The 11,329-nt window shown below is 39.1% G+C and overlaps 1 protein-coding gene across 3 annotated transcripts; it reads left to right on the top strand.

The window, feature by feature from the left end:
* Positions 1 to 1,645: 1,645 nt before the first annotated feature.
* Positions 1,646 to 11,123, top strand: rbm45 (RNA binding motif protein 45). Of its 3 annotated transcripts, none has more exons than XM_015392400.1 (12): positions 1,646 to 1,704; positions 1,856 to 2,175; positions 2,996 to 3,118; positions 7,771 to 7,897; positions 7,976 to 8,094; positions 8,170 to 8,347; positions 9,011 to 9,140; positions 9,453 to 9,546; positions 9,717 to 9,862; positions 9,956 to 10,031; positions 10,111 to 10,234; positions 10,675 to 11,123. In XM_015392400.1, exons 2-11 carry the CDS (start codon positions 1,900 to 1,902, stop codon positions 10,225 to 10,227), a joined length of 1,386 nt encoding a protein of 461 aa, XP_015247886.1. In that variant the 5' UTR covers positions 1,646 to 1,704; positions 1,856 to 1,899; the 3' UTR covers positions 10,228 to 10,234; positions 10,675 to 11,123. The 3 variants fall into 3 exon arrangements, with proteins under 3 accessions (XP_015247886.1, XP_015247887.1, XP_015247885.1); XM_015392401.1 differs by having other exon boundaries at positions 7,976 to 8,098; positions 8,177 to 8,347; XM_015392399.1 differs by having other exon boundaries at positions 7,976 to 8,098; positions 8,174 to 8,347; positions 10,675 to 11,122.
* The last annotated feature ends 206 nt before the right edge of the window (positions 11,124 to 11,329 follow it).

The raw sequence follows: 11,329 nt of genomic DNA, 5'->3' as shown, positions 1-11,329 counted from the left end.
ACCATCTCTTTCTGTCATTTTACTACTTCAGCACATACCCTCCCTCTGCTGGTGGGAGTAGAGGCTAAAAACAAGATAGAAATAAGGAACACCTGAAGTAGACGCTACAATGCTTGGTGTGAGGGATGCTTTTGACTTTATCAGTTGATGCAATCAGCTAGTTTTCCTTAGAAATAAATCCAACTGTATGATCCGCTTGAACTGTTTCCATAAAATGCCCTGAGATGACATGTGTTCTGAACTGGCACTACATAAATAAACTGAATTGAACTGAATTACTTGACACAGATTGGAACATCACTTTGGATGCATATCATCATTCTCATTAAGACACCCCATACTGCTACTTCACCGAATCCCACATAGTACTAGTTAGTCGTTGTTTGAGTTTTGTTTTTGTTTTGTTCTTTTTATTTTACTTTTCATTTCTGGTCTAGTTTTAGAAAATAAAAACGAACCATGTACAATTGGGTGTAATTCTCCATTGTGTCGGTAGATGGCACTACATCTTCAAACACAAAATGGTTCAAAATTTTTTTTTTCCCCAGACTGGTTGATGGATGCAACAAAATGGCAAGTCATGTAGATGAGGATGAGGAAGAATGAATGGGAAAGAGAGAGATGGAGGCTGTAAATGCTAGTTTGAGAATCAAGGAAATAAATGGGAATTAGAAGAAAGATGTTCAGCTGAAGTAAGAGTTGTGCGAAGGAAGGTTGTAAGAGAACAAATAAAAATGATATTTAGTTTCAGTGCTGAAAAAAAAACAGTCATTTGAGCCCCATTTTGATTTCCAGAGAAATAAAAAGAAAATTAAGGCAGTTGAAATAGTGAAGAAATTGAGAGATGGAAACTTGCTGGTAATTTGCAAAAATGAGGCGCAAAAAAAAAGCATGGATGTTGAACATATAGGGAAGAAAGAGGTCATAGAGGTTAAATTCATAGGAGAAAATAAAACAGTGAAAGGAGTAATAACAGGAATACCAATTAATGAGTATTTAGATTGATTAAAGATAAACATTTTAGAGGTAAGGTTAACAAAACACAGAGACTTTATAAAAACATACAAGGGAAAATTGAAAAACGCATAAGAGGAGTTAAAGGACAGGAGGAATGAATCAAGCTCAGAATCAGGTTCAAAAGCAAAATAAAGTAGAAAGAGATGAACTTCACTCAGACACTTGAGAAACTCATTTTATTTGCAGCATTTGTAATTAACTGTACAGACCAAGCCCAGAATAAGAGAGAATATCAGAATCTTTGCGACAGGATCTGAAAAGTTTTTGGGCCCAAAATTGGTTGGGAAAACATAGTAAGAAGGTTGAAGATGGATGGAAGAACAGGAGCATCTGGTATCTGTTCAGGTGTCCATCATACAAAATAATTCAAGATGTCTGATAGTAAATGGATAGTGATTTAATGAATAGGTTTGAAAATGTAATAAAATGTATATATAAAAAGGACCGTAGGAGATTTTAGTTAATTAAATAAAGAATTAAACATAAAAGTTTAGGATATTGTTAATTATTAAATATTATTAATATCAGATAAATTAAAGATGGAGGATTTTAAACCACATAAATATATTGGCTAGAGTAATTCATTTTGTTCAACAATCCATACCGGTAGGTGGCGGTAATGAGCCAGTTATTTGCCACCGCGGTTAAACATCACTAAGAAGAAGGAGAGCGAACTCATCTAAAACCGTAAATTTTAAATCTTTTTTTTGTTTTTATCGATATAATACTGATATGTATTCCATTTAATTTTAGTTCCCCTCTTAGATTAAAGTGTATTTCAAAAACTGCATTTATTCTGCATTTAAAGCATTTACGGTATTTATTTATTTTTTCTGAGGGGGACTCTAACGCATCACCGCCGATTGTAGAGAAACAGCCAAGATGGAGGACAGCTCTTCAAAACACATGCCCGAAAACCTGGACGACCCCCCGAACAGCCGTTTGTTCGTGGTCACCAGTCGGTGTGTAACGGAAGATGACCTCCGGGAGAGGTTCAGCAAATATGGGGACATTCAGGGCATCTGGCTGCTTAAGGACAAGCAGACAAAGGAGCCCAAAGGCGTCTCCTATGTGAAGTACGCCAAATCTTCCCAGGCCTGCATGGCCATGGAGGATATGCACGGAAAGGTGCTGCTGGAGGGGACCAAACCGATAAAGGTAGATTTGCTGAGGGCAGAAATAAAGTTACATTTCCCGTCATTTCAATTCAATCTGTACTAGCTAACATGCTACTGTAGCTAACGACACTGAAGCTGGCTTCTGTTTGGCTCCCGATGAAAGGCCCCCAGAACTGATAAAATGGCTTTATTAAAAAGAGAATATATAAAAATATATGTGAAAAATCTTTTTTTTATTATTTAAATATTTCTGGATATATATATATATATATATATATATATATATATATATACTATACTTTTATACCAGTGTTGCCTTGTCTGTCTGTATATACTTAATGTGTATTTTTTTTTTTTTATATATAATTTGTATTCTTCTTCTTCTTTTTTCCTACTGTACTGTGATGCAACGCTGCAATTTCCCCACTGTGGGACAAATAAAGGATTATCTTATCTTATCTTATATATATATATATCTATATATATATATATATATATATTTTAATTTTCGTTTCATTCAACGTGTTCTTTAATTGCATCAATATAAAGGAACAAAATTGACTCCATATATTTTTCCTTTGCTGCTTTCTCATATCTGAAGCTAACAATCAGAAACCAACTTCAGCTCCACAGAGGGATTCATTAAATAAATCAGTATATTGTTGTTCTATGTGTTTGACTAATGGATCGATGACAGCAGCCATAAGTCATGACGTCATGTTTTAAGTCCCTGAGTTTGTTATATCAGTCTGTTACATGCATTGGTTGAACTGTAAAGTGCCTTGAGATGACATGTGTTGTGAATTTGGCGCTATATAAATAAACTGAATTGAATTGAATTTCCATCCTCCTTCTTGTAGGTGTTTATTGCACAGTCGAGGTCGTCAGCGAAGCACAGAGACGTTGAGGATGAAGAGCTGACCAGGATCTTCGTCATGATCCCCAAAACCTTCACAGAGGAGGACCTCAAAAACACCTTCAGAGTAACTGCTCACTAACGTTTCTTACTCTAATGATGGTGTTAGTTGTCTGACCTGCTGTTTTAAATCCAGCTTTTACTATTAAATGAATGATCAACTGAAAGAAAAATGACTGAAAGCTCACTGAGTTTGGAAACCACCAGAACTTTTACTTCTTCACAAAAGATTAAATGGGGTCTTATAAAAGTGAGTGTTACTTCAAAAGTTCCTCACGTTGTGAAAGGAAAAAGAGAAGTAAAAGATTTCAAACCTTTTTTTTGTTGTAATTTTGATGATTATAACTTGCAGATAACAAAAACTCCAAATTCAGTTTATTTGTGAGTTAATGGTATATTTGAGAAATTAAGTGGGAGGAAAAAAGATGAACTAAACTCTTACCCTGAATGACGAACAATATCCATTTTTTGTCATCTCTAACCATAACAATAACAGCTGGACAGTAAATCATCCCAGAAATTATAGAGCTAAACAATAACCCTGTGGGTTGGAGAATTTGGGCAGACTTTAGGTTTCTCATTCAGAGGTAGGTGAAGGGGGTCTGATCCGCTGTAGAATGATTCACGTGTCCCAGAGCGGCTCTACCTGCAGCAGTGTGTCACAGTGAACTTGTCACAGATATATTTGGTTAATGTCCAATATTGAAGCGTGGTCTGCGCTGTGTTATTCCACACCACAACGCAAGAGGGCCAATCAGGAACTAGCTGTGGGTCTAGATACGGCCGAGGCGATGAGGAAGTGGGGGCAAGTTTGTGCGACAACGGAGGGACGTGAGGACCAAAAAGAGCGGGGATCCAAGTGGAAAAATGGTCCCAGCGTTCTCACGCACCTCACTTTTCATGAGGCGTTTTCCACAATGGCGGTCATACAAACAAAACAAGCCGGTAAGCTACCAAACAGGAAATACGCATAGAGTAGAGTGGATGTGGGTTTGACCAATCAGAGGCCTCCTGTCTGCGGCCACCTATGATTTTTTAGTTCTAGGCGGCATATTCTGTGAAGCTTTGGAGAGCTGTATTGGACCGCTGCCTACACGCCCCGCCATAATGGTATAAAGTAAATGGAGGGAGCAGAGTGGCCAGAATTGGAGACAAAAATGCCGAAATGAAATGGCAGCTGCAAAGCTGGCACATATATTTCAGTGTCTAATAAAGCTGATGGAGAGCTCAAAGCTCATATGGACACTGGAAAACGACTCTTCAAAGTTGACTGAGCCCTTTGTTAGACCTGGGAAAACATAGGATGCTGTATGTTGTAATATAGAAGTGGTCATTATTTGATTTTATTTATGTATTTTAAAAGAGCTATAATATTGTTACTGGTTGTTATAGATTTAGTTTTACTACCGAAAATCCCCAGCAATGATGAAAACACCCTCTGTGTGCAGATTGGAGCCCAGAGATAGCCTGGTATAGAGTCTTCATGGCTTCTTTTGTATTAGGGCTGGGGGGCACGTAAAAAGCAGTGATGCTAACCACACTGAACTCTCTGGGCAGGTAGAACGGCCTGCAGCTAACAGTCAGAATCTCTGGAGAGCAGAAGCTGGAGACTGTTCTAGCATTTTTACACCAGCTGTTGTTGATGTAAACACAGATCCCCCTCCTCTAGTCTTACCGCTGAGTTTGCTGTTTGCAACTGTGCAAAAAACGCATTTCTCTAAGGTTTTAGATGCCAAGGGTAGCTAGGAAATTGGACGATGACTTGCCAGTTTGCATGGTGAAGGCCAGCTCAACAACAGCCCTCTTACAAAAAGAGGGCACAGTACCAGGAGCTCAGCTGCTGTTGATGATCTCCCTGACAGACGAGCCAATGGTGTCCCAAACCTCTTTAAAAAAATGAGGAGGGACTGGATTTGTGGGACAGGAAAAGGGTTTTAGTTTATTTCACTATCCCTGTGTGCACAGAGAGTGACACAGACTGATGAAAACAGCTGAGCGCTGAGTGGACACCAACCAGCACAAAGAAGAGATGGACATGTTGGCCCTTACAGCAGCAACCTTCTCATTAAAAAAGGATGGGAATTCTTCATAAGTTTCCTTTGTCATCTCCAATGAAGTGGACGCACTAGTATTACAAACAGAACCGATCATTTTAAATTTAACTTTAGGCTTTCTGTAATATGGCCAAACCAGAGCAGCTGGTAAAAAGCCACAGTTCCCAATTGAAGCTCCCAGCATTTCTAGGATGAGAGGGGTCTACGCCCCCAAAAAGGGAAAACATCTGTAATCAAGTTAGAGACAGTTTCATTTGGAATTTGAGGCTTTCCTTTTGGTGCTCCCCAAATAATCAATAAAATAAGGGAATTTATTTTTATACGGGGAAACGAGATCACTCGGAGAAAACCCAAAAAACTGCATTTAAACTGAGGGATGTTTCTGAAAAATGGGGGAACCAGAACACCTGCTTATAAGGCAGGAACCTCAAACTAAATTAAGGTTCTGGACTAAGATGGAAATCAGAACAGCTGGACAAATCAGTCTCTAATTATTGTGAAATTCCTGCAGTTGTAAACATTTTCTTAGGAAGTCTGCAGCTGTTCTCTGGTTATATTTGAGTGTCTTCTTTCGACACCCACTGATGATGCAACAGCTCCTCTATGGTGGGGCGCCTCTCTGCCTCTACTGCCAGGCATCTTGGAGAGGCTTTGGTTGATCTTTAGCTCATTTGGCAGGAATCTCCTGGTATGGAACAGAATCTCATACAGGACCAAACCCACCTGCCACAGTTGTGGGTCCAGAACTGAAGATCCCTTTTCTTCTGGTGGGGGGTCAGACCAGTAACTTAGAGCAAAGTCTGTGAGATAAAGTTTTGGGACTTCTGACCTGGTCTCTATCAGGATGTTCTGTGGAAGATAATTCACCTCCTGAAGGTGAATTACTGCTTTTAGCAGCTGTTTTATCGTGATATTAGCATTCTTCCTCGTTATGCAACCCTTGTTGTTTTGAATGTATTTAAACAGGTCGTCAGCCTGCATGGGTCTCTCCATAACTACAATCACCTCCTCATCCAGATTATACCAGTCTATCTGGACAGTATGGCTGACCTGGTTGTTTTAAACATGATAGCCTCCTCCTTTCCGTTCTCATCCTTATGTATTAGCATCTCCTTGTTTTTTGGGATGTGTTTAATGGCTACAGGTCATTCATCATAGACCCTATAACCAGCAAAAACCAATCCATAGCCTCCTTGTCCAAGCTTTCTTAGCTCAACATATTTTTCCTAAATTTAACTCTTTCCTCATTTTTATTCTCTGTCTTTAATCTCTTTTGGGGCTGGCAGTGGTCCTCCTTGTTCAAAAATTTTCCTCTTTTCTTTTCTCACTGTCCTCATCTGGTCCTGTCAGCTTGTGGAAGGTCCACCCTCAGAGACCACAAACCTCTTTCTGGGGGTCTCATCTGTAAAGCTGTTTTTTTGTTTCCTTAGACTTTCTGATGTCATTCTGCTCTTCTTTTGATGTTCCACTGGACTAGAGATTTTAATGAAGAAATGAAAAAAACAATAAATAAAAAATGAGAATGTGTTTAAAAGACACAGAAACGGCACTAGAGCTACAAAGGAGAAGAAGATGGTGAAGCAGAAATTTGCTGCTCCAATAAATGCTTAAGTTTATATGAAGTGGGCTATGGCAGGCTGTTTTTACATTTATTAAAAGCACTCTCCTCTCTGTTGTTCCATTTTTAGATAACTAAAATTTGATTCTTCCTCATCAAAATAACACTCTTAGCCCTGGCTGTAACCCAACTGTAATAATATATTTTCTAAATTACATTTTTTGTGGCAGGAACTGAATTTTAGAAAGTAAAAGAAAAAGTATACTAGTTAGAATGAGGTTTATATATCTACAAATGTTTACACATTTTAAGTGGACATTTTGACATTTATCAGCTTGACTGAATATTTGTTTATGATTTCTGAAAAACATTCTTTCATAGTTAAAATAATACAAATGCTGACAAGTAATATATATAGCAATATGGAGATCTGACTTATTTACAGACATCTAGAATGTTTATTCTAGATGTAGAGAATGTCATTTAGTTTGAAATTGTCATTTAGACAAAGAAAAAGTTTTCAAATATTAGGAATACATATTCAGTTAAACTATTAAATATCAAATCGGCTTGCCATACTCTAGTGTGACTGCCATATTATTACAGGATTATTTCTGGAATGGTAGTAGATTAATGTATCTATTTAATGAAATCTAATCTATTTGGGTGAAAATGAAGTCTAAAAATGTTGTTCTAATATATAGAACCTGTGCATCGTCTCATGCGTTCCTCCTCATGTTAATTCAGTTTTCTTTTACACAGTAAATACCTGCTGCCGACCAGGTGAGCTCTGGGGAGAATGTTACTACGGTGACGGAAACAGTGGTTGAGGAAACTTTCTTTGTGAAACGGAACAGTCAGAGTTTCCCTGTTTTCAGGTTTAGACACTTATTGTTGTTGGTAAACCTGCTTCATGAAACAGACCCCAGATCAGACAATGAAGGGGCTAAACCTTGAAGTTACTGGTCTTTAGGCGCAATAAGCTGATGTTAGCGGTGGTTCGGTCAGCCTGCACTCAGTTCCTTCACTGATTCCATAAAAAAATTTTCTTTTTCATTTTCGCAGAGTGATTTTTTTTATTACATTTTTTTTCTCCTTGTCTTTCAGGAGTACGGAGATATAGAATACTGCGACCTCATCAGAAACAAGCTGACAGGCGAAAGCAAAGGCCTGGGCTACGTGCGCTACTACAAGCCTTCTCAAGCCGCCCTCGCCATTGAGAACTGTGACAAATGTGAGTCTGAGCGCACATGGTTCATATCATGGATGTCAGTCGGCCTGCTCAGGATTCTTGTTGTCATTCTGTCTCCAGCTTACAGAGCCATCCTGGCTGAGCCTCGAAGTAAAAACAACTACTCTGAAGATGCAGGAGCATCCAGGGGAGGGGGAGAGTACGGCTATGTCGACTCCTTTAGCCAGCACACCTTCCCCGCATGTAGGCACTTTAACTTGGACTCCTTTAAATGTTTGATCGGGTTCTGACTCGCTAACCTGGTTGTTTTATTTACAGCAGCTGATCAGGGAGGCCATATGGTAGTGGACTATCGTCATGGCGACATCACTCGCTCCCTGATCCTGAACACGCGGGCTGCCCTCACCCAGGAGCAGATTTTTGCTCTGTTCGACCTTATTCCTGGGATGGAGTACTGCGAGCTCCTCAGAGACTCCTACTGTCTGACCAAAGGTTAAAAGTGTTTGATTTTCACCGCATGAGAACCAGGAGGGGGACTAGTGCGCTTTATGCGGAGAGGGTTAAGCTCCATTATTATTGCCAGCAAATAACCAGAAAATGTAAAAATAAAATACCATACAGGATTTTAACTTTAAAAAATATAATAATCATAACAAGCTATTATTATATAATAATATATAACAAGCTTTTAAGTTTAACAAATTGAAGGAAAAAGTTTTATATATTAATATGTGTGCGTATATATATATTTTATAGTTTTTTTCTTTCCATTTTTCAAATTCAGTTTTTTCAAATATCACTTTTTGAATATTCCGTCTGCCCTTTCTATTGTCTGCTGGTCATTAGCAAAAACATTTTTTATTGGCCAGTGGGTATTAAGGGCTTGTATTTGTATTGGGCTTAAATATAAAAATTCAAAGCATATCTGTAAAAAAAATGATTAAAAAAAATAAAATATGAAAAAAAGTAAATAAAATTTGAGAAAACAGAAAAGTTCCTCTCAAAACCTTTTTTTTTTTTTTTTCGACTAAATGGTTTTAAAAATCAGCTCTTTAGAGCAAGCAACAATAATGGAACAAAATTGACTCCATAGGTTGTATTTTGACATGAAGCTCAGGTTGGAACCTTAACGATGCTCCTCTGTTTTCCCCGCAGGGCCTCTGGGCTACGCTCTGATTCGCTACAACAATCTGGGATCATCGGTTTATGCCAAGGAGAAGCTGAACGGCTTTGAGTATCCGCCCGGCAACAGACTTCAAGTAACTTTCTACGACGATGGAGAGAGGTGAGCACTGGAGACACAGCAGTTTACTGGGCATCTACAGAAAGATTAATGGCATTTAATAATAAAAAAACAACCTGGCAGATCAGATGTCCATCTATAACACCCTGAGATGGTATTCATATTGTCCAAAGTTAATAGATTTATATCTACTAAGCTGTTAATCAACAGTTCGTCTGAAGTCGATTCATTTTCAGACGGTTCCTCCTGATATGTTTGATTACGATATTAGCTTTGACTATTGGGGAAACAGAGAAGGTTTGTTTTGTTTAAGGATAAGTGCCTGGCTCATGCGAGCTCTGAATGTGTGTGCAGCCCTGCAGGTCGGATGGCCTCTCAGGTGGTCACAGCTCAGATCATGTCTACGGTCTGGAACGGCGCCTCCTGCGGGCAGGCGGTCAAATCGCCTGTAAGTTTTTCCAGTTTCTCTGCTTTTTAGCGACAGTAAGCATCCAGAGAAAGTTATATCCCTTTGATTTTTAGCCTGAAGAGTTTATTTGGACCAATCACAGAGCAGCATTTGTTCCCGTTTCCTGTCCCCGTGCTCTAATGGAGGAACTGTGATCGTTTTCCCACCAGGGCTACTCGTTGTCTCGGATCCAGGTGGACTTCAGCCTGCCTTCCCTGAAGAAGCTCGCTCCGTCCGACAGTAAAACCAAGGAGCGGCTGTTTGTCGTTTTCAACCCCTCCCCCCTGCCGCTCAACGTGCTTGAGGACGTGTTCTGGTAAACGCCGCCGCACTCGGCTATTTGAAGAACAGTCAGATAAAAGGATTATTATCCAGCCAGTGTGACGCGTCTCCCTCTGTCTGCCTCTAGTCGCTTTGGTTCTCTGATCGAGGTCCATTTGGTTCCAGGAAGGAACGTTGGATACGTTAAGTACGCCGACAGACAGGTGAGTCTGTTTCACTTCCTGACAAGTGAGTGAAGAAGGTTCAAAGCATCATGGCGAGTGTTAAAATGGAGTCTCTCAGTGTGCAGAGGAGGCCAAGGCCTTGCTCCACGGTCGGATCGTCAATGGGGTGAAGATGAAGGTGATGCTGGCTGATCCTCCGCGGGAGGAGTCCCACAAACGCCCCCGTACCTACTAGGAGACGGGTAAGTGTTGCATATCACTGAACATTAAGACACATTTGATTACATAATGCCTTTCAGAATAAAAGCCCTCAGCCACAGTGCCTTGGAAACGTCTCCACTGTTTTCACACTTTGTCACGTTTTTAGCCACAAACTTAAAATGATTTAATTGGGGTTATTTTTTTTTTTTACTGCATAAATTTTAGGGAAGGAAAAAATATTTGTTAAAGTAGAAATCTGTAAAGTTATTTAGAGGTTTTAAATCATTGACAGGTTTCCACAGCACTGTGTCTCTCAGCAGGCAACAGATTGCCTGGCATCATGTTTCCTCTCATTGAGGAGTAAAGCAATGATGTCCAGACTCTTCAGCATCTCTGACAGATTTTTATTTTAAATTAAAACTGTTAGGAGATGTTAGGAGTTCCCTTTCTGTTAATAACTCTGCAGCTTCTTGTTCCCCAGGTTACTGTTGTCATAACAGACAGACACCTGACCTGACAGACCGACAGACAGCAACATCTTCTCCTGACCTCTGACCCGACCTTTTTCTGACTCCAGTCTGAGAACGGATTTTTCTTTCCTTGTTTGTTTTATCCACTTTAAAACTATTTTTGAAGTTTAAACAGTAGCTGATGTGGTTCAGATGATGAGCGTTTTTTTTTTCAGACTATAAGCATTTTATTCGCCTCCTGTCTGAAATGTAAACCCATACTGAGCTCATTAAATGTTCTTTGGACTGCTCCTCCGTTTCTTAATAAAAGTACCTCAAGCGCTCCTTTCTGCCTGACTTGTCTTATTTCACTCTTGATCATTTTTTTGCTCATCAGTGTTATAACAAACATTTTGTATACCTATTTTTCTATATGATCCTCTGTGTTTTATGCAGTCTTATTTACAATGATTCCTATTATGACCATATATTTGAATAATCTTCATATAGAAATATAATGTTTCTCCCAAGAATCCTGAATGCTCCAAATTTACTGCTTTAAAGGAAAAGACTGATAGCAAGAAATAACCAATGGATCGTTATTTATATGTAAAACTAATACGTTTGCTGTGATTTAATGAATTTAGCGTTAATCAGTAAATAAATAAAAACGATTTTTGTGATCAC

Source organism: Cyprinodon variegatus, unplaced genomic scaffold (genome assembly GCF_000732505.1).
Source record: "Cyprinodon variegatus isolate N-32 unplaced genomic scaffold, C_variegatus-1.0 Scaffold589, whole genome shotgun sequence".
Lineage (NCBI taxonomy): Eukaryota > Metazoa > Chordata > Actinopteri > Cyprinodontiformes > Cyprinodontidae > Cyprinodon > Cyprinodon variegatus.
The sequence above is the reverse complement of the archived record's forward strand: the minus strand, read 5'-3'. Positions and strand labels throughout refer to the sequence as shown.